Source organism: Schistocerca serialis, chromosome 8 (assembly GCF_023864345.2).
Source record: "Schistocerca serialis cubense isolate TAMUIC-IGC-003099 chromosome 8, iqSchSeri2.2, whole genome shotgun sequence".
In the NCBI taxonomy this organism is placed as follows: Eukaryota; Metazoa; Arthropoda; class Insecta; order Orthoptera; family Acrididae; genus Schistocerca; species Schistocerca serialis.
In genome coordinates this window covers 287811640-287835798 of record NC_064645.1, presented here as the reverse complement: position 1 = coordinate 287835798, position 24159 = coordinate 287811640, and the positions used below count along the sequence as shown (strand labels likewise).

The window sequence follows — 24159 nt, the reverse complement described above, 5'->3', positions numbered from 1 at the left end:
GCAAGCCGGAGGATCACCTGTCAATAAGCAGTCGGACGAGCTCGAATTGCTCCTAAGTTAGCACCGTCATCATTTCACAAGAAGTTTTGGCGGAAGTATACGTTTCTTGCCTCTACTTGGAACGTAAGCCGTTGACATTTTAATCTCACCGTGATGCATGACGTTTCACTCGAAGCGTCGCCACGAGGGTTAGATGAACATCTTCATAACCCTAACGTAAACGTTAACATCACTCACGGATTAGGCTTTTTCAGATTGGCCGACGAGGCAGTTCGAGGAGCAGTCTGTGATCGTGGGACACTTGATCGGCAAATTACCAATCGCTCAGCCATTGTTGCCAATAGATGAATCCTGATGATGCCTCTGCTTCTTTATTCAAACGACTTCTCAAAAGTGCTGTATGGACCATGTACGTACCAGACCTCCTTACCTCAGAAAAAAAATCCAAGGTGGGACCTGGAATCGAACCCGGGTCTTTCCACGCCGAAAGCAGCAACCTGCATGACGCCCTCGAGTTCATTTAACGAAACCATGACAAAACTCCATTCTTTCCTCCCTCCCTCCTCCCAGACTGTATCTTTCGTGGCAGAATGATCGTCGTCGAAACTGAGTCAATTATCGCTCAGTGGATCAAATACTGGTTGGAAGTTAATTTTAAATTTGAAACTGAAATAAAAAGAGGTATAAGTCGAACTGATGCATGTTGGCCTATGTCACTGGGTTGCTAAACGACCCCCACCCCTCCACACACACACACACACACACACACACACACACACACACACACACACACACACAATAGAAGAAAGATAACAATCCGGCCGTACTAAGGCCGGAAATGTTGGTGCGGAATTGTGTGTGTTTAACACTGTCACCAACGCAGCTTTTTTTTTTATTGTGAATAGTGAAAGGTAATATATGTGCATTTTCCTGTAATAACCGCGTATACCCCAGTGAGTTCGGAGTTAGCTACACGCAGCGTACTAAAAGGAAATGTATGAGTTATCAATCAGAAGGCACAACTAGTTGCTATTTCACTTTGTTAAGCCATGTAGGGTGCGATACTTTGGACCTGCGAATATTACTTCAAATCAATGAACCAATTACAATAACAGACAACTGTCTCCCCACTGAGTGCTCTTGTTTCGTCTGTTAACATTATCTGCTATCCAGATATGAATTACAGATGGGCATGATATGAATTATAGATGGGCATGATATGAATTATAGATGGGCATGATAAGAATTTTAGAACGTAATTTTCGTTTCTGTCGTCGCTGAAATAAACTATCATACGCTGTGAAACCAGTCTCTCCCCCCCCCCTCCCTCCCTCCTCAGTCGGACTTTCGAGTCGATCACAGATTTGACAAAGCGCAGATCTTCGACTAAGACAAGTGTAACGGCTGGTTCGATAATCATGCATCTACTTTCTAACAGTATGCCTCATTTGCCTCATTACATAGTAGGAAAAGAAACATTACTTCAGGGTTGTAAACAGTCATCAAGGAAAAGAACTTGAATAAAAAGGAAGAGAGGTCCTTCAGTAGATGTGATCGTAATATGGACTGTGTTTCTGACGTCGCTCCCCCTCCCACATGCATTTTACTGGTATACGAACTAGAGCTCTGCGTAAAAATTCGTTGAGAGAAGGAAATTTCAGTAACTTTCTACTATACTGATAACCGCTGATGCAATGACGTCTTACCGTTCGGTGTTTTCCAATATAGATTACAGTCCACCTATGAAGAAGTAACGCTTTACAAATGTACCTCCCAATCATATCATAATGACGGCGTTTTAATCAAAATATCGCATGAAACCCACAGATAAAGGCGGAAGGGAAAACCTTGCAGGGGGAGACCTTTTATACAGTGACTTATGGTCACGAGGACTTCGCTATGATACAGGGTAGATAAAGTACTTAACTAAAAACTGTGAACGGACGAATGAAAATCACATTGGCAAATTAACACATCACAGAACTCATTACTGCTAGATGTTTCTGCATTTTAATTTCAGCGAAATAATACAACACACTTGGCCGTAGGCTAAACGAGCATAGAGGATACATAGAACAAGAGTTCACGAAAACTGCCAAGAAGAGCACATTTCCTTATCATAGCCATTAAGAATTATACGATATTGCGGTACCTGTGTTGTTCAGAAGTACGATGCATTCTTCCTTCGGACATGCATGCGAGATTTGACGTATTCTCAGTTGCGAATATGGACAACAGTCAGCTATATAATGGAATGACGACAGTAAAAAAATTTTGCTGGACTGGTACTTGAACCCGGATTTCTCGCGTATCACGAGCGGTCGCCTTACCAATAGGCTATCCGAGCACGCCCGCGATCCCCTCCCCCCCTCCATCCTCCGCCCGACCAGATACCTGGTTGACGGCATATAGAAGTTTGACTCTGGCTTGGGGTGTCCTCGGATAGCGTAAGGATAAGGCAACTGCTCGCGATATGCGGGAAATCCGTGTTCGAGGCCCGATCTCGCACAAATTTTCATTGTCGTGATTCTGTTATATAAATGATGGTTGTCCATATTCGCAACTGCGAATACATTTCATGTATATAGACTGAGGTCCAGTGAGGTTGCAGGCAGAGTTGCATCGTGTATCATAGTCCACAACTATAGGTCCCCTGCAACTTGCTGGGTAAGAGGAAGGCAACGCCTATCACGTCCAGCAGAATCAGTCGTAGTAAAGCGCTGTGGTGGTCAAACCAATCTTTACGGAGTAGATTAGCCAACTGTTCCTAATTATTTATTTGCTTATTAATTCCTAGTATTTTATCTTTCTTGCGTGGCTGTCTGGTTTCACAATAAACGGCAAGCGTTGGAATCCACACAGGCGGTAAATGGTGTCAGTTCTTTCACTACAGTTCGACGCCATTGTGTGTAAAAGAGGGAGTGGGACGAAGTGGTCATACATACATCAGAGTAATAAGTAAATTATTTTCGCTGTGGTACTCAGCACGTTGTCACTAATCGAATATTTCTTGACTCATTTAGACACAGCGTGTACAGAATGCAAAAAACCGACACTTAATTTTTCTAAAAAAATTCTCCAGGAAGGAAACGAAGATAATCAATAAATTAGAGATGTATAAAGTGTGTCTGCGTGACTGAGATAGTGGTTTGTCTCCATATTCAAGCCAGGGTTTATTTTAGGTTAATATTTTAGATTAATATTTTGCTTCTCGGGAGTGATTAGCGTTTTTCATGACTTTCTCTTGCTTAGTGAGCGTATATACTTGGTTAGGAAAACTTCTCTGCGATTCTTTCTGCATCATCTCCAGTGCGTTCGAAAAAACTGCCAGCTGCGATACTATGTTACTCGTTATTAGCAGTACGCCCACTGTAATTGAATTTCTCTAGCCAGGCACCGTCCCGGGGAACCCCTGAGGTAGGCAGAAAGAATCTAATCTGTCGACTGTTGCCTTCACATCGAGCTGGGAAGAGAGCGAGTACCGACCTTGAGCCACTACCTTAGGTGCGCTTATTATTACCTGACGGTTAATGCGACTAGTTAGGCCCGCGTCACGAACCACCTCCGGAAGGACGCCAGTGTCCATTGACGTCATGGCCGTAATGTAACGCGCGGTCCAACTTAGTGCTTTGCTTGTCACAGGTACACAATCCTCTCTGCACCAGCATTTTTTTAATATTTTAATTTTTGTGTTGCTGCTTCCCATACGCTATCCTAAGTTTTTGTGTTAGAAGCTTCAGGAGTGAACCGTTTCGAGCTTACTATGTCCGCCAACTGTTTAGATCTGACAGCACTGAAAGGTGTATTTTAATGAAAGGAGGTGTTTCTTTTAAAACCGTTGTGGAATGTGTGTAATACACGGCATGGTTTATTTAAATTTTTATATATATTACATGCGCCGATTACGTCTGGCGTATTTGATCTCCAAACTTGACGAAATTCAGATACTTGTGTGGTGAAATAAGAAGAGATTTGTGTGTTGACTCAAATTTTTCGCCCAAGAATATAAACGTAAGTGGCCAAAAATCGCACGAAAGGTTTTCCCATTTGAAGACGTGCTAAGTTAGATGCCGAATTTTGCGGCGAATGTTACGTAAGGCGCGAGTGTCAGTGCTATTTCTGAGCAGTCTGTTACAGACAGTCATATAGTGAAAATGGCAGCAAGTTGCAGCCGACTTCAAACATGGCGTAGTGATGACTTCATTATAACAGCGACTATGTTTCTACACATGTAAAATGCCACACAGGACTACCACACATGTTTGACGAACAGACATTACGTCGCCTTCGTAGAGCCTTGCGGGCCGATTGACGGTTCCTTGTGCTTCACAGTGTGTGTGTGTGTGTGTGTGTGTGTGTACTTTGTACAAAAGGACGGAAAGGAACTCATAGTTTACCTTTTGATCGATATTTAGGACCTTGTGTGTGGTCAAAATTGGTTACATAAGAATTAAGGGCGAAGTCTACGGGGCCAAGGTAAATGAACAAGTCCTTCAAATGAAATGAGTTCCAACATCCGGAAAACCATAATCAAGGTGTAGGAACGAAAGTGAACAACTCCGTTTCTTCGGATATGAGTTCGATGTCTTTATCATTGCGCCACTTCACTCGGTGCACATAGTGTAGTAACATTAAAAGCCATTTAAAAGCTATGTTCTTTCATGCAGCTGGTGTCTTATATTTCATAAACCATTGAATTTATTCTTGTGCCTATTTGGTGTAACTTTGATATTTCCAGAAAAGAAATTCCTTGGGACTAAAATTTCATCACGTAATTTCGTCTCGTTTCCTGACTGGTTTCGGCTGTCCGCCACTAGTACGTCTCCTTTGCCAACCTTATCATCTCAGAGTAGCATTTGGACCCTCAATTATTTGTTATGTGTATTCCAGTCTCTTTATTCCCCAACAGTTTTTACCCTCTGCATTTCCGTCCAGTACCGTTGAGGTTATTTCGGGATGTCTTAACACACAACTCTATCATTCTGTCCCTTCTTCTTGTCATTGTTTTCCACATGTTCCTATCTTCGACGATTCTGAGAACCACCTTACCTTATCAGTCCACTAAATTTTCAACATTATTCTGTAGCATCACATCCCAACTGCTACCATTGTCTTCTTTTCCGGTTTTCCTACAGTCATTGATCCACTACTATAAAATGCTGTGCTACAGACTTACATTCTCAGAAATTTCTTCCTCAAATTGAGGCCTATATTTGATAATAGTAGATTTCTTTTGGCCAGAAATGTCAGATTTGCCTATACTAGTCTGCGTTTTATGTCGCCCTTGTTTCATCCGCCATGAGCTATTTTGCTTCCAAGATAGTTAGCATTCCTTAACTTCGTCTACTTCGTGATCACCATTTTTGATAAGTTTCTCCTATATCTCATTACTTCGCTTTACCCTCAGTTTGTACCCGGTTTTCATTCGACTGTTAATTCCATTCAGCATATGTCGTAATTCTTCACCTTCACTGAGAATAACAATGTTATCAACGAATCTTGTCATTGATATAATTTGACCCTGATTTTTAATCCTACTTCTGAACTTTTATTTCCGTCATTGTTTCTTCGACTTAGACATTGAGCAGTAGGGGAAGACTGACTGCAACCCTATTTTATCTCCTTTTTAACCCTAGCACTTTGTTCTTGGCCTTCCAGTCTGATTGTTCCCTTTTGGTTCTTGTAAATATTGTAAATTGATGAAGCCGGTAATGCGACACGTGTGTGGAAATTGAATATACGTCCTGCTCTCTGCCTCTGCCTCGCTTCCTCCCTGTCCCCCCTGTCCCCCTACACATCTTCACCTCCTCTTTCCACCTCCTTATGTGCATCTCCCCTTTGTACCTCCCTGTCTGTTCTATCCCCCCCCCCCCTCTCTTCTCCAATGTCCTCTGCCTCTCCCCCCTCCCCTTCTCTCTCTCTTACCTTGAGCCTTGTGTATTGTTATGGGCAACGAAACGTTGATTGGAAAATGAAGTCGCTTAAAATGAGTGGGTTAATCGGTTGGGATCATTGCTACACAGAATAAAAGACATATCTCTCCTAATGCTGGATCTGTGAGGATAGTAGCTTCACTGACAGGAGTTAGCATAGTTTTAACCTGCAAATGGGTAGAATTACAAAGCTTCGGACGATTTAGATCCCCTCCGTAGTATTCGAAAAGCCAAGAACCCATAAATACAACTTTCTTTTTTTCTCTCAATACTGATTGAGAGGAAGGAAAAAACCACATATTTGCGTAGAAACACTTTGACTAATGGTTTAAATGCCCGGCTATCGTAGTTACAACTGAATGTGATAAAGAAAACGAAAACGCACATTTTCTCAGCACACCATTTTCTGTCTCGCAGATTGTTTTAACAGAAAACCTGTATATCATTGTTTAAAAAAATTTCAGCCTATGTCTGTTTGAATGTTCATTAGAGTATCGTGTAAAATTTTGAAGTAAATCTATCGGAAACTTTCCGATGTTGTTGGTAACAACTTTACTCGTGGCGGGCAGCGTCAAACCAGTCAGGAGACGAGACGAAATTGATGAAATTTTAGTCCCAATGAATTTCTTTTCTGGAAAGTAGTGTAGGTTTATTCGTGTTTTCCAATTTCGAAAATCTTGCACCATTTTACATTGCCTATCGCCATTTCTAGGCCGACAAATCCTTGGAAAATGTCTTGATTTTCTTGTCGCGCTTCCATTATCAAGTGCATCGCCAGGACTGCGCCTCCGGTGTCTTTACCTTTCCTTAAAGCCAAACTGATGGTCGTCTTAACAGTTCATCAATTTTCTTTTGTATTCTTTATAGTTGACATTCAGTTATTATAGTGCTGCGCATTTGTAAATCTTTAAGGAAATAGTGTTCGGAGTCAGTTTTTTCAGTACCCATAAATACCTTTACGTAACATAATAAAGTGCCTGGAAAATCACTATGTAATGAGTTCTGAGACGAAAGTGAGAACTTTTCTAAATGTTGCCGGGATCTCTGTTTTATTCCGCGTACATCGAATTAATTTATGAATGGTCTGTAACTTCTTGAGAGCTGACTCACCATGGAGGGAATTTTACAGTATATTAAGACAAGCATTTGTTAGAAGTGATAAAATACACATCCTACAATTAGGCATTTCGAACTAAATGCGTCCGCCCTTTTTCAGTTTAAAAAAATTGACTTTCACAAAGAAAAGACATTCGATATAAGGGACCAGTGCTTGTACATTTGAGAAACACAGACGATCCACATGTACGGTTGTGTGCCATACGTTGCTCGTTGTGTTGACACACTTTTGATGCTCTATCAGGAGGCGCACCCAGATAGCCTATATATCTGGCCGGCGTATGGACAGGCAGCACCTTTCAGGTATTAGGTAAGATATAATAGTGCTGTAATGCCCTCAGATCCCATGCCTCCTTTCAGATATTACTAGCGATTTTTTGACTTCGTACTTTCCGAGAGGTCCTATCTGATGGTTAGATGATATATCGCCGATTACGGTACGGGTGAACTGAAACACTCTTTAGTTCGAGAATGAGTCAATAAATAAGTCACAAATGTAGATTGCTGCATATCGCGCATACATGTTTCTTGACGGTCGTATGGAAGATAGACGGTACACAGTTTTCTGCAGGCAGCGGTTAGTATACAGAACTGTTGCCAAAGCAAGATAACAGGTGTTCTACCGTTTGTTCCCGACTAGGGCATTGACTTTCCACATCGGACGTTCATTATAAAAAGCGTTCCGTATGTGACGAGACCTGTATTTCACACAAAACTATATTCCATTGGATTGAGGAATTTTCAAGGACTAGAAATAATTACAAACATGGGGCATACTGGTCTCCCAGTGGAATTTTGGTGTGATGTCACGTTTTGCAGTGTGCGGAAAAAATAACCCGTGCAGATCATTGTGTGGCAAACTCGAAGATGTGTCGCGTGTCCTACATAGTTCGCGTTTAACCCCTTCCACCGTCTTTAACAAGCGGTGGTGCGTGTATAATTCCTCTGCCAGCTGACTCCAGACCACAGACGGAACAAAATGCCCCATCCATAATTTACCTCATGGTATTAACCCTTTCAGACCCTCTGGCTAAAATTGTGTACATTAACTGTTACTTTGTCTTCTCTGCAAAACAAGTATTCTTCCGCAATGGGAACCTCGGGTACACATTTGTGAATTTTCTTTTCCATCATGCGCAAATGCTGCAAACTGTTGGGAATCACTGTGAAATTATTAGCAAGTGAGTGTAGCTGTGCGCAGACGCTCGTGACCACCAGAATACACGGATGTGGTTGGTTCACTATATTACACTGTATAATTCAATATTGTTATTGTTATTTAGTGTGGTAATTATTGAACGATCATTTTACGATTTATTACAATAGAGAATATTTCATTAGGTATTTTAGCCCTTAAAATGAAGCCAAGTCTAGAAAGTGCGTTTAGGAAACGGGTATGTATTTTTGTATAAATCTTGCATCTAAAATAATTAAAAATCACTCAAGACATTACCACATAAAGAAATATTTTCCTTTAACCTGAAAAAAATTAAGTCGGAAAGGGTTAAGTGACGTCGCTAATAACAGTCAAAACAGTCGCACTTGGAATGGAAACCTCCCTCCTCCCCAGCAGAATAACAATTCGCTGCGGTTCCACCAGTGCGTAGAATTATGGTGACTTGTTCGGGACAAGGGGGATATCGTGCTGCCGAAATTCTTACCTCATGGTGAGACTGTTGGTACCGGGTCCTGCTGTACTACTCTGCAGGAACTGCGACAGGCCGAACGCCGCAAACAGCCTTGACTCTTGACAGTGGGCGTGAATCTTGTAGATGCACGCCGTCACAACTGCTACATAAACGCAGGAGCTATTTCTGGAGCATCTGCTGTACTGCTCCGACGTGTTACCCTCCTCCCCCTCCCCGAACTGATTTAGCGATTTGTCCTATATGAACCTGGATGGGCAGCCTTTGAAGACGGCGAGACCATTTCCCGAAAGGTCACTCGTTGGAAGCGACAGTGGCGTCAAGATTTCTTTGGTGCATGCTCTGAAGGCACGTTTTGATTCACACTCATAATATTTCAGAGGCGTAGTAAATTCCGCCACACATGTTGAATATGCAGGTAGATGTAGCTGTCACAGCCGTGGGACACTCGCCGTAGTACCGTATATGCGTGGACGCAGATTCATTGTAGCTGATGGTCACCACTAATAGACGCGCCTTGGTAGTCCCTCGCAGCATTACGTGGGAGCAGTACTATATTTGCGCCAAGAGTAGTCGCAGCAGCTTCTGTAGGCAAGTCAGCTGTCGCCGACACTACAGCCTGAACTCCCAACATTGACCCACTTACCACCATCACAGTGAGCCGGGTGCGACGTGGCTCGTGTTGTGTGTGCGCAGGGTGATAGCGAGTTGCGTCTGATAATTAACGTCGTTTCCGACGTCGTCTTCTCAAAAATAACGCTCTTCCTTCTCGTAGGCATTATGTATATGCGTACTATCTACATAAATAAAAATCAGATGCCACGTGTATGAAAGATCACCACCTGAGAACTGCGTGATAGATATGGTTGATTTTTTGTTGTGTTCGTTGCTGTCAGGATAAGGTTTCTATAATAGAAAATTTTTGGAAATTCTAACGGAAAAGTCAGAAATTAGCATCAGTTGCCGCTTGCACGAAATACCATCAGTTAAGAATGGTTTGACAGATTTGGTTGATTTTTTGATTTGTGTTCACAGTTGTCAGGACAAGGTTTCTATGAAAGACAGTTCGCGGAAAAAAATCGCTGGAAAAGTCAAATTGAAATCGGTTGTGAAAGATCATCACTTGAGAATGGCCCGACCGATTTGGTTGATGTTTTTTTCCGCTTGTCTTCGTGATTGTTGATGGTAATTGTATTTTGTTCTTGACTAATTTATTACAAACTCTTACTGGACGCTCGAAAGATGGGTGCACACAGGGTAACACTGATTTATTAATCCAGGGCCTCCCAACCTTTTCAGCTGGCGGACCCCTTCTTCAGTCAAAAATTCATGGTGGACCCCTAGTCAGTCAAGAGCACAGGAACTTCAAATTTTAGAGCAAAACCCATAGGAACTGAAAGCTTCTTAATGCAAGTACCATGTTCCCAATGACCCCGCCCCCCCCACCCCCCCACCCCCTATCACCCCGAAGTATCAATAGTCTTTGGTGTAGAGATGAATGAAAACAACTTGAAATTAACGATCCAATTTGAATTCCCACTGTATCCAGACACTTACTAGTGGATTTACTCCCTTTGTTCAACACACTATAGCCTGATTAATATTACTTGGTAATTGACATTTCACACGTTGGAGCTGCCTTCCTCTAAGAGCAATCGACGTCACGTCCAAACTGTTTGCTGTTGACAAGCTGCCGCCTGTGGTCCGTTCACTTACACTGTTTGGCAACTGTTTTGTAGGGAGCATGCATATTTCGTAAAAGTCGTGTGTGTGTGTGTGTGTGTGTGTGTGGTTTTTCGTGAAATCCGAAGAAAAATGTTCAAATGTATGCAAGTCTATGGGACTTAACTGCCGAGGTCATCAGTCCCTAGTCTCACACACTATTAACCTAAGTTTAACTTCCGCTAAGGACAACACACACACACGCCCGAGGGAGGACTCGAACCATCGACAGCGGGAGCCGCACCAATGTTTTCGTTTGTGTTGCGGACTGCCAAACATTATTGCCAAAGATCGAATGTTATTGTCAACTTTCGAGTGCTATACACATGTTTTTCAAAGAAAAAAAATAGTGATGAATTTGATTTTCACATTTTTATTCAATAATTTTACTCATTATTTTACACGATTTGGTGAAAGGTGGCCGCGGACCTCCTAGAAAGAGCCGGCGGACCCCTAAGGGGTCCGCGGACCACACGTTGGGAAGCCCTGTATTAATCAATTTCAGTTAATTTTTGGTCTGCTGAATACGAAAATAATAAGATTTTTGTGGAATTGACATTACTTTTTGAGATACAGGCAATCCATTTTATTGGAAATTAAATTACAAAAGAGAATATTTTTAAAACTTTTATTTTAAAGTTACCGGATGATTTCAAACAAACAAATTGCTATAAATAATACCAAAAGTAATCAAATTAATCATAACAGAAAAAACATATCAACCTTGATGTCATGGTGGAATCGTTCCTCTAGCTCATGCTGTAATCGCCCAAGTTGTCAGGAAATTTATCTAAATGACTGTGCAAAAATACAATTTGACACTCATATCAGCTCATAGTTTTTGGAAATTCTGGAGCATTTTGTCTATTATTTCGCAGTATTCTTCGGCTCTTATGATTCCCCAAATAAAGCTTGTCCATTGTTCTCATTCAACTTGAGTTATTTGGTTTGTGAAATCATCGTTGTTTATAAGAGTACCGATTTTTGGCCCATCAAAAATCACTGCTTTTAACTTTTCTGTACTGCGACCCGGAAAAAATTGACAAATATATTTGAAACAATCGCCATTCATATCTAAACCTTTAACAAACTGTTTTATAAGCAGAAGTTTAATATGTAGTGGCGGAAGAATAATTCTTTCCCCGACTGACCAACGGTTCGTGAACGATTTTATCTTTTCGTATAGTCAGGCTTATTCTCGGCGGCTAGTCTTTCCTGCTCCAATGTTCATTTTTCGCACGACTGCTCCACAGACAAGGTAAACGGGGATATTTAGCGTATTCACTTTGCTGACCCAATAAAAAATTCATCATTTTTAAATTTACACAAACTGTTCACTGATGTTGATAAAATGAAATCGTATCCAAACCAAGTTCAACATTTTGATATTTTTCCTTAATAGTAGTTGAATGAGCTATCGGGACCGAAGCTAATTTATTTGCGTCATGTAGTAACACACATTTAAAACATTTTTTAGCCATCTAGGAAAAGTCGCCAGTCTTTCGGTTGGTATGCTGCAAGACGCAGTAAATTTAAAAGCGGAGAAATATCACTACATTATATCATATCATTCGTCTCGTTAAAATGTGGAAGAATATCGCGCTATGTAGCTCGTTAGAATGGTGTTCATACGCCAGGCTAAAGGCAGTGTTTTAGTCTCGCCGCAAGAAGCTCAGCTGATTTCTAAGATAAATTTAAATCTCGAATCAAGTCGTTTAGGTCGCCCTGAGAAAAGCCGTGCAGTGTAGGACTGCATTCTTCGAATTTACTTTCACTATTGCTTTTCTTCTGACTGTCTTGACTTACCGACATCACCACAGTAATCGTCTGATAAGAAAATAAATGTCGGTATTTGCACATCTGTACTACGCAAGATTGGTGGGTTACCGGATTGTACGTTTGGGTAAACGTAGTAGCGCCTTTTGTATCGATTCATACCTTTTACATTCATAGCACAAAAGTAGCAATCATCGAGATGGTTTCTTGGCTCTGTTCATGTCATCCGTATTCCAAACGGAAGTCCTTTTCGTCCTCCATGACTTCAATATCGAAGTGGCTCCACGCAAGTTTTACAAACGCTGTGTTGGGCCGAACATTTATCTTGTTGTCCAAGTTGTTTTCCAAAATATGTCCGATAGCTTTATTTTACAAAATCATTTATATGCCTTTTTGACAACATTTACCACATATGTAGCAGAAATGGCCGGGGTTATTAATACAAACTTCAGTGAAGAATCAATACTTTCCGTAACAAAAACGCCCAAACAGGACAGTTTCATGAAGTACCTGACGCAGCATCACGTTTGTAGAAAAATTGTAACGAATTAGTAACGCAAGAAGCTTACCTGCACAAAATAATGACTGAACGGCAAGCAACAAAAGCTCGCATGTAGAATGCCTGGTAGTCACGGCGCTCTATGTGAGCAGCAGAGATTGTTAACGTAGTTTGCCAAATACGCATGAGACGCCATCTGTCGGATTCCTGTCATATTTACCAACACAAAGGCACTATGTCATATTGAGCACAGTTATCTGACGTTAATGGGGGTAGATTAGTAAAAACCGTGAATTTTTTATAGAAGGTTTATCATGAGAACCAGAGTATATTCGAACAAAATAATTTATAGGCTAAATACTTCATTGTCATATGTAACTGAATAGACTCCCTACTTCCAATTTTTAGACGATACTCTAATGAACATTCTGGCGGAATGAGCTACGTAGCCGGCCGAAGTGGCCGCGCGGTTCTGGCGCTGCAGTCTGGAACCGCGAGACCGCTACGGTCGCGGGTTCGAATCCTGCCTCGGGCATGGATGTGTGTGATGTCCTTAGGTTAGTTAGGTTTAAGTAGTTCTAAGTTCTAGGGGACTAATGACCTCAGCAGTTGAGTCCCATAGTGCTCAGAGTCATTTGAACCAATTTGAGCTACGTAGTTTCATAATATATTGTATCTATAAATATCATTTAGTATACAAAGGGGAAACGTTGTTGCCAAAAATCTCGGAAAGATCTTAATAGATTTACTTCATATTTGTACCCGATAGTCTGCTGATCATTCAGAAATAAATGGGCGTAGAGAGGGGGGAAGAGGGACAGATGAGGAGATGGAAAGAGACTGGGAAGGAGATTATGCACCGAAGTGGGGGTGGAGGAGATTTACGAAGTTACTGGACATTCGGATGGAAGTGGACGTAGAGAGAAGGAATGAGGAGATGCACACACACACACACACACACACACACACACACACACACACACACACACACACACACACACAGAGAGAGAGAGAGAGAGAGAGAGAGAGAGAGAGAGAGAGGGGGGGCGGGGGGAGGTACGGATAGGGAGGGGAATGAGACGATTAGCAGAGAGAGGGGAGGAGACAAGGAATTCAGGATGTGTATGCAATTCCCATATATAGTTAGGAGTTGCGAAGCATAACCGGGTTCGCCAGTAAATAAATAGATAATGAAAGCTTAATTATCTAAAAAGTTCACAGTGTCAGTAATTCAAAATTAGTACCTTTATAACGAGTGCAAATATAGCCACGCGATGTGATAATGGGGTGGTGTTCTAAGAACCACCAAGATGGTTATCTAAAGTCGCAGATTCACAGCCTGCCAAGTTGCAGCACGTATCTTTTGTAGGAACTACGCTGCAAATTGTGTCTACATGAAGAAAACACAAGTCTAAGCGTATATACCGGTCTCCGGATGCGGTAACACTAAAAAAACAGCACCATGGTCAGCCGAGCGCCGCCCCGCAGATTAGAGTTTTACGTTGCGGCTTGCATACTTGGGGAACAAGTTTGGCGTGGCATCATATAAGTAGGGTAAGCTTGAAATTGTGCAAAATTGCAGGCGTCTTCATTATAATTAAGAGTTTATGTCCGACCAGCAAAGCAACATAGCTTAATTCCGTGATAAAATGTTCATCCAATTCTTTCTTCGAATGCTTTGTGAAACATCCTCCGTAGATCATGGCACTATGATAAATTGAGTGCTCAAGTCTTGATTTGTGTCTGCAACATCATGTCGGTAGCACGTAATGTACTGTAATAAATACATGTTTAACCCACCGTTTGAGTGTCTGGCCTCTGTTGTCTGATGTTTGGTATTTTTCAGAGACATGGTTTTTAAACACAAAATCTGCAATTTGGGGTACATTGCGGCGTAATATGCTGTATTTCACTGCTATATACAAAGGCATAGGTATTTTCTAGCCTTACGTAAAACACCGAAGCTCGAATTCTTCCCAAACTGCTAATGTTTCCGTGAAGTTTAGGAAGTAGGCGTGAGGTACCACCAGAAGTAAAGGTGATATGGGTCGTGCCCAGGTAACTCAGTCGGTTAGGGCGTTGCCCACGAAATTTAGTTCCAGGTTCGATTCGTGGTCCGACAGGAAGTTTAAAGACGGTGCACACTTTGATGGAGAGTGCAGGCTTCATTTCCTGATGAACGCTACGTATAAAATTTTAAGTCGGAAGTCCGTTCACTCGGAAAAGGGCTCATTGTCAAACGCAACTTGTACTCTGCATCGAGTGGATAAACAAAGTGCACTCTTTTGTGACTATATCAGTGTGGCCAGCCTGGTCCCTCCGCACTCTACTGTGCGCTGCAGCTTTCATGGTAGACGGTAATTTTTTTTTAAAACATTGCCAAAACTTTATGAAATCGTAATAAAGTTTTTAGTAAGTAATTATTATTATATGTTTTAACTTTGACTTCCCTAATTCAAAAATACCGGCTGGAGGTTAGAAAATTTTACTATTAACGCAGATAAAAAAAAGGTGGGCGGTAGATAAAAGCGGTTGCCTACCCATGAGCTGGGTTTTACATTGTGGCTTGTTTATTTTGCTTTAAAATTATGCCGAAACCGTTCCAGCGTTGCATTATCTTGTGTTAGCAACCGCATGCTAAGCGTCCCCATCCGTTAACTCTGTTAACTAGGCGCGTTGGCTGAGCTTTCGCTAATGACCTTTTCGTGTATGGGACGCTAAACTCTATCACGTAATTAACGACTGAAGAGAAATTAAAGTGCGTGTTTAGCTTCTGAAAGAGACTAAAATTTTCGGATCGCCGTAGGCTAATTCTATTCTTGAACTGAGTTCATCTGTTAAAGGAATCATAAGAAAATCCAGTTGTTGGAATTTCAGTGCAGAAGTATGGTTCGCATTCTGCAATGCTCTTTAGGCTCTGTAGGTGAAAGAGCAACCTGCAGTTTTCGAAGTACCACCACCTGCATTCCGTGTGGAAACTTCTCCAACTAAATTAATGGTGTAGACATAAAACAATGAAACCGAGGATGTGGAGTGTAAGTTCACAAAGCATGGGCTACTTCGAGTAATAGCGGAACAAAGTGATTTAGGTTTTCCGTGGTTTCCCTAAATCGCTCTAGGCAAGTGCCGGGAAGTTTCCTTCGAAAGGGCAGTCCTTAACTTTTCTCCCATCCTTCACACGATCCGAGCTTGTCCTCCGTCTCTAATGACGTCGATGTCGACGGGACGTTAACTACAGTCTTTCTTCCGAGCAAGCTTCGCAGGTACTTCTCACGACAAACTCCGGAAACGTAAATTTGCCTGTGGTAGTAGCAAACTCTTCGCTTCACCTGCAGGTATGCATCGTACGCCAATGAACTGTTTTTGTTGGAGGAGGAGCTAACCTCGACGGGGCTATAGACAGCGATCGAAGACTGCATGTTATTGATAATACACTTAGAAGATAGTGCCGCCCTTTTCTCAAGCATTGATACGTGGCATGGGATCCTTACCAGATAGGATTGACAGAAGACATCTAAAGAGTTCAAAGAAGGGAAAGCCCGTTTTGTGTGATCGTGAAATAAGGGAGAAAGTGTAACCGGTATGATATGATGGTCGGAGTGGTACTCGTGCAAGCAAAGACGTTTTTTGTTGCGGCAAGGTTTTCTCACGAAATTTCAATCACTAAACTTTCCCCTCAGAATGTGAAAATATTTTGTTGACGCCCACCTACGTAGGGAGAAAAGATAGTTGCGATAAGAGAAATCAGATCACGCATCGAACGATTGAAGTATTGGTTTTTCCGGCGTGCTGTTCAATAGTGGGACGGTAGTTAAAAAGTGTGAGGGTGATTAGATGAGCCCTCTGGCAAGCACTTCGGTGTTCAGAGTTGTAATGTAGATCTAGACGTAGGCGTGATCGAAGGTGACGATAATGGTAGAGGAGTGGATTATTGGCAGCGCTGCCCACCCTAGAAACGTGTTACATTACGATTGTATGAGAATCGTTATTCTGTATAAATAATTCCTAAGTGTAATTATACAGAGTGTAAGTGAAAAGAATGACAAAAACGAGATTTTCTTTTCTTGTTATGTGACCTCATTGATAAAAATCCTACATTCACTAAATTCGCCAAGTGCAACCACTTCAAAAGTCGTTTTGGTGGGGATGAGAGTTTTAATAACTAAATTGATGAAAACTCATAAAAAGCTAATTTATACGAAAGGGAAATCATTTAGTTTTCTTGAAATGTATTTCCTCCTAGCATTGCCTAATTGTTTGCGTCAGGTACTTCTTTGCTGCTGAATTTAATGTTGTAGCATATATAGCACCTGTCTTTCCCGAATGCAAAGTTTTCAAACAACCCTAATGTAAATGAAAAAAGTTAAAAAATTTTAAGGATTTTGTGATTCAAATACACATGGAAAATTGGGGCACAATTCAAAACTAATATTTAAATGTGTATAAAGCGATTAAAACTACTGTAACTTTTACGCGAATAGTGCCGCATAACTGCCTCTTTTTCTCGCCTACCTGTGGCTGCGAGACAGAGAAAACTCCAGAAAATAGCCAGTACTACATGCAGTCATGTATCAAGTCATGACATAGCGATGTGAACATGTACAGATGACGGGAGTACCGCGTACACTATATATAAAGGGGGGGAGTGCATTTGGCGGAGCAGTCATTAGTACTCAGGTGATTCAGGTGAAAAGATTTCCGACATGATTTATGGCCGCACGCCGGGAGTTAAAAGATTTTGAACGTGGAATGGTGGTTGGAGCTAAACTCATGAGACATTCTATTTCGGAAATCGTTAGGGAATTCGATATTCCGAGAAATCCACAGTGTTAAGGATGTCCGAGAATACCAGATTTCAGACATTACCTCTCCCAACGGACAACACAGGGCTGACGGCCTTCACTTAACGATCAAGATCAGCGGCTTTTTTGTGTAGTTGTCAGTGCTAACAGACAAGCAACACTGTGTGCAATAACCGCATAAATCAATGTGGGACATACGACGAACGTATCCTTTATGAAAATCCAGGAAATATTGTGTTTAATGGGCAATGGTTGCAGACGACCGAAAAGAGTGCCTTTGGTAACAGCACGACATCGCCTTCTGGGCTCGAGACCAAATCGATTGGACTCTGCACGACCGGAAAACTGTGGCCTGGTCAGTTAACTCCCCATTTCAGTTGGTAAGAGCTGATGGCAGGGGTCAATTGTAGCACAGACCGCATGAAGCAATGTACTCAAATTGTCAACAAGACACTGTGCAAGCTGGTGGTGGTTCCATAATAATGTGGCCGGTTTTTACATGGACGAAATAGGTCATCTGGTCCAACTGAACAGATGATTTCCAGGAAATGTTTATATTCGGCTACTAGGAGGCTGTTTGCATTCATGGACTTCAGGTTCCCATACAGCGATGTTACCGACCCGCAGTTGTTCGTGATTGGTTTGAAGAACATTCTGAACAATTCGAGCGAATGATTTGACTACCAATGTCGCCCGACGTCAATCCCATTTATGGAACGTTATCGAGAGATCAGTTCATGCACAAAATCCTGCGCCGCTAAAATTTTTGCAATTATGAGCGGCTATAGAGGCAACATGGCTTAGTAAATCTGTAGGGGACTTGCAACATTGTAGAGTCCACATAATGTTAATCGCTGCACCACACTAGCCAAAAGGAGATCCGACACGATATTAGGAGGTATCCCACGACTTTTGTTACTACAGTGTAATGGAAAGTGTGTCCGCCCCCGTAGCGCAGCGGTAGCGCTAGTGCTTACCACGTAAGGGGCCCGGGTTCGATTTCCGGCAGGGGATTGGGTGATATGTGTCCTTCATCATCATTGACGTGCAAGTCGCCGAAGTGGCGTCAGCTAAAAAGACTTGCACTACGGCGGCCGAACCCCGAAGGGGATATTCCGGCCAATAAATGCCGTGCGATCATTTCATTTCAATGGGAAGTGTGACATGGCTGCCTTTAACAGGCCATCACTCATGGGAGGATCCGTCCTAAGAATGAACCTGCTTGTTCATTGCAATGTTGGAACCTTCCTACTCGAAGTATTTTTTCTTCTAGAAACATTACACACCAAAGTAGCAAGTAAGTTACGGAAAATTTGGCAACAGCCTTCCGGAATGTGGATTTCTGAACCACTCAAGAAAGGGAGGAACACGTGTCTGAGGGAGGAACAGCTGTTTCATAGGCAAGTTGCTGCGCACATAAAGCATGAGCCGGTTCGCAAAAGCTGCAAGTGATCCGGAATTGTGTGCTGTGGCAGCCCGCAATAGAGCAACCCTTAACGGTCTTTAAATTTCCGCGCTCGCAAATATTTTGTATCTACCTGGAGGCTTTTTCAGGTCAATTGTCGAATTTGAAGTAGGCGTACAATAACGTTTCTATCTGCGGTAATGTTAAGATTGCTCAGTTAGAACCGAGCGAAGTGTTGAAGTGATCTATACTCGCGTTAGGGAAAAGTTCCGACCGCACCTACCCTTTGAGATTTAGGTTTGTCGTAATTCCCGAAAAAACACTTCACAAGAATGCTGGAGTTACTCTTTCGAATAGGGCACGACCGACTTTATTCCTTCATCCTTACAGAATTTAGATAATCTTTGGTTTTGATGTTACCGATGCGACTCTTAACTCTTCCATCCCCTCTGTACATCAGTTATTTTACGGTGCGCAGTCTCCTGTGGATTCCTTTTGTCGATCGTTGGTTGTCTGTCCCTGTTAGATCGCCTGCAGCCATTTCAGTTTAATACGAGGATTGGAGCTTATAGTGGCAACTATTTATTCACAGCCGACACAAAAGAGTTAAATGTTTGCGCCTGTTACTGTCCTTCAAAGTAGTCACCACTATTGTGTAGAACTCGTTACCAGCGATGTGGAAGGCGTAGTATACCGTTAACAGGGTCTGTTCTGTTGATGGCGCGAATGGAGCGGTCTACTTCCTGCCGAATCTCTGGAACAGTTCTGAAGCGAATGCCACGAAGTGGCTCCTTCATCTTCGGAATCAAATCAGTCACAAGGATTTAAGTCCGGGTAGTATGGTGGATGGTACAGTACTTCCCAGTCCCATCGACCGAACAGAGCAGCCACAGCTGCGCTGTATGTGTCCGCGCATTATCGTGCAAAATGATAGGTGGGTTGCGCAGAAAGTGTCGCCGCTTCTTTCGCAAATCTGGTTGCAGGTGATGCTCCAAAAACGAACAGTAATACTGTTCATTGACCGTCTGCCGTGGAGGAACGTAATGTGTTAGAACACCACCATCATAGTCCTACACAAGGATCACCATGACTTTCACCGTACTGGGGCTCTGACGCACTTTTGACTTTCGCGGCGACGCATAATGCCCTACTGTTATTAATATACCTTAAACATTTCACCAATGTGTTAAGAGGAAATTTGTCAGTGTGTTCAATTTACAATTTGCACGCTAGTGCTTAAAGACTTTCCACAGTGTTATAGGCTAACTGCTTGAATAAAGTATGCAAACCTCTCTGGAGCCGTAGCTTCCATAATTCAGCGAAACTTCTCGATTAATAGCTCCTGTCGCTGCCGACAGAAACTGAAATCTGTGGCTGACAGCTCAGACAGGAGCTGATGTCTGTTTTTGGGCTTCGATGTTCCAAACCAGATAGTTATGTAACCGTCTGCCAACAGGTTCCAGTGTGAGCTCAGTATAATAACTAACTTCAGAATCTGTGAGCCATTTCCAGAAATTACCTTCGTGCTCCATCATAAATTCTGATTCTTTATCTATTCGTTTGGTGCTATGAAAAATATTAGCTGCTGTAGATGATCTTCACTTTAAGCAGTACCATCCTGCCCCAACCAATGTGATGCTACAAACACGCGGGACATTAGTTCCTATGTTGTTTAATGATATTTTACACGGATAACTTTGGAGTTGAACGTTATTTATGGTTAGCATATGAAAGAGGCTATTACCGTTTTGATTGTTTTATTGTTTAGTCTGCTAGTGTCTATTAAGTAGGTTTGGGAAACAATGGGGAAAGGATCTATCCACTGTAATGCGATTATATGTGCATGTCAGGACACTGAAACTGATCTTTGCCTTAACTGATCTTTTTTTAGAAACCTTCACGTGTTTGACAGAGAATACATCTCGTTGCGCTCTTACATATCCACTATCGGTTTACTGTTTAGCACATGATACTTTTGTCGACCCGAAATTGTTTTCCTGGCGATTAAATTTTGTCTTCTCTAGCCTTCAGCCGCGGCAAGTGGTTCAAACTCCACGAACTTTGGCCCAGATACTGCGTGGTATCTCTTATGTGCTACCTACTGACTGCCATGTGGTTGACTGAACTGTCGTTATTCCTAGTAATTTGGCGAAGGAATTGATCTGTTAATTGAATTTGCACCGCGCTACTCAGTATTCAGTTTTAATCCACAGTGATCAGTTGGTTGGTCCATAAGAGTGAACTACTGAAGTACGCACGTATTAATCTGCTCTGAGGCGCAATTTACCTGTCGTCTAGAAGCGCAGAGTTCCCTCACAGCAATTTCGCTCTAGAGTCTTAATTCACTCAAGATGTTTGGAAGGATAGTGCAGAGCGAAAGATTCTTTCTTGTTAACAGTAATTTCTTTCTTTTGTGTAAACTGGAAAAGAAATCAGCGTGGTAGGTTACTTCTTGAGAACATTGGTCGTGGAGTTTCTGATGGATCAAATATGTTGCTTCTATTTTCAACTTTTTTCATTAAAGGCAATATAGACTAGGTGGGTTGAAGTCAGGTCAAACTGTGCAGAAACGCCGATGTATCTAAACATACATTGTCATTCCCATGCTCAGTTGAATAATGACGAATCATCTTGCGATATGTTTTGGAAACAGTAAGCGTATTCTCGTGAATGCATGAAATAAGAAGAAGAATACGTTTGAAAACGGGAAATGATTTTGTGTTTCGTAATTTTATTTTTCCTTTCCGAGCAACCAAGTCGAGAACAAACGTAGGTGGATTCATCTAAGAGAACAGTGGCTTCTAACCAACATCTGTCAAGAAAGCTTTTATCATCAGTCGAGCATAGTGCACGAGTTTCTGTTAAAGAGATTTCTGCTCTCTCATCAGGAGATACGCCCACACATCTGAGTATAAAATAATGCTACTTTTTACACTTTATGCGAAGGAAAGTCGTAACATATACGCAATTCAAACAAGCTTTTATGTAAACGATGTGTGAAACCTCGTAATAAAACGGCTTAATTTTGCAAGAAGTTAGTAGAAATACAGTTCTGAAGATATTCGGCATAAACTTCCTAGTTTAAAAAGAGAATAAATTTTAAGAAATATGGTTTCCAAATATTTCGAAACAGTTTTCTACACATAGAACCTTCGCCTGTTATTGTCCTGAGAACAGACCTTACTTTCGCTCGGCTATTCTTCACTATCCTCGCTAACATAAGGTAGAATTTTTTTCATTGATGGTTTTGCGGGCCTCGTCTGCAGACTGTCAATTGGAATGTTTTGAGGACGCAAGAGCGATTGAATCATTTAGTGCTTCAATACCAAATATTTTGAATGCAGAGGCTACTGCAGTGAGGCTTACTTCCTCGAAGAAACGTAGTATTTTCATACGGGATTAAGAGTGATTTTTAATGTCTGTCGGATTGTTACCTGCATGAAAATTTTCAAAAAGGTTGACACCTTCAAATACACATTTACAACGCAAAACCTCTAGCCGTTAGCTGAATCAGTTTCATTAATTTTTGTTTTCCGTTCTTTTCAGAGAGAAGAGGCAGAAAATAGAAGACATCAAGAAGAATATTCGAGATGCGATATTAGTAAGTACGCATATTTCTGTAGTTGTATAATACAAAAGTGTCGCAGCTCTCTTGTAGTCCAGAATTTTAGATATCTAACTTTTAGATTTATTGGGTGGATATAATATTTCTTGCGGTTCAAAATAAGACACATGGATAATGTTGCTTAATGTACTGATTAGTCGCTGGACATCGTTTGGTGAACTTAGGAGACAACACTTAGTCAGTTTTACAAAGTTTAGACGCGGCTAACTTAGGCAGTGAGGCTTCTATTTGTCAGTTGTTAATGGTGGAGCACTTTTTCTAATTCATGTGCTGTCGCAAGGGGTTCAGAGATCGGCGATAAAAAGCGTCAGCTTAACATCTTTTCTTCCATTATGGACCTATGGAGCTATTTTGATGAGATATTTTGTGATGATTTACAAGAATTGTGTGTTCGGCTTGTATAATAGTGGCCAAACTCTGACGTTCGTTGTTGTTGTTGTCTTCAGTCAGCAGACTGGTTTGATGTAGTTCTGCGACTGTATCCTGTGCAAGCTCTTCACCTCCGAGTAACTACTGCAATGTACATCCTTCTGAATCCGCTTACTGTACTCATGTCTTGGCCTCCCTCGATTTTTACGCCCCCAGACTTCCCCGCAGTACTAAATTGATGATCGCTTGATGTCTTAGAATGTGTCCATCCCTTCTTTTAGTAAAGTTGTGCCACAAATTTCTTGTCTCCCCACCTCCGTTCAGCACTCCTTCATTATTTATATGATCCATCCATCTAATCTTATATACTTCTACATTTCAGCTTTCGCTTCCCTTCCCTTCGCCTAACGTGCGACTTCAGGCCGGGTAGCGGTCAAATTTTACCGTGCATTCTGCTGCGATTTGGTTGCTTGTTGCTTGTCGCCACCGCCGTATTGCTGCGCATATCCTATACATAGATTTCCGTCCCGTATCTGCGTATGATCTCTTGTGCTGTGATGGGAATTTTCGCTACTACACTACTCCCAGAACACGTAAAGCAGTGCTAGCGACACATGTTCGTCAGTCCATCACATTACGGGTGAAACACACATCGTAAGTACTAGTCCCAATACCCTTCAAAATGGGAAAACTATTTTTGAAGTACATAATTTCAATTGCATCCCAGAGACAAAATCACAGTAACTTTCTCAAATGAAGTTACTGGAGTCAAGTAAACATCTCATGTTAATTTATTGCTTATTGATGTTTTCGTCTTCAGATTGGCTTGGTGGAGGTCTTCACGCTAGCCTATTCTGTGCAAGCTCTAGATCTTTACGTAACTACTACAACCGACATATATTCGAACATGATTACCATCCTCAAGCGTTGGCCCGTCTTTAGAATTTTTGCTTACCATACTTCCTATCCATTACAAAATTGACGATTCCTTGGTGCCTCACAGTGTGTACTATTAACCCATCTTTTCTTTTAATCAAATTGTGCCATAGATTAATTTCTCGGTAATTCTAGTCAGTACCATTCAGCTAACCGATTTCCCCTCCGATCCTCAGAATTCTGCTGTGACACGACATTTCAGAAAGTCGTAACCTCTACCTGTATGTTTTGTTTGTCGTCCTCGTTTCACTTTCGTGCTAGGCTACACTCCAAAAGGTACCTTCAGAAAAGGCTTCCTAATACGTAAGTTTATATTCGATATTATGCGCT

The 24159-nt window shown here is 41.7% G+C and overlaps 1 protein-coding gene across 1 annotated transcript in view; it reads left to right on the top strand.

Annotated features, from left to right (window-relative positions):
* Positions 1-24159, top strand: part of LOC126416747 (guanine nucleotide-binding protein G(s) subunit alpha) — a 373751-nt gene that overhangs the window by 140674 nt on the left and 208918 nt on the right. The window contains exon 3 of the mRNA XM_050084587.1: positions 22446-22500. Coding sequence (XP_049940544.1) covers positions 22446-22500 — 55 coding nt within the window. The remainder of the gene's footprint in view (positions 1-22445; positions 22501-24159) is intronic.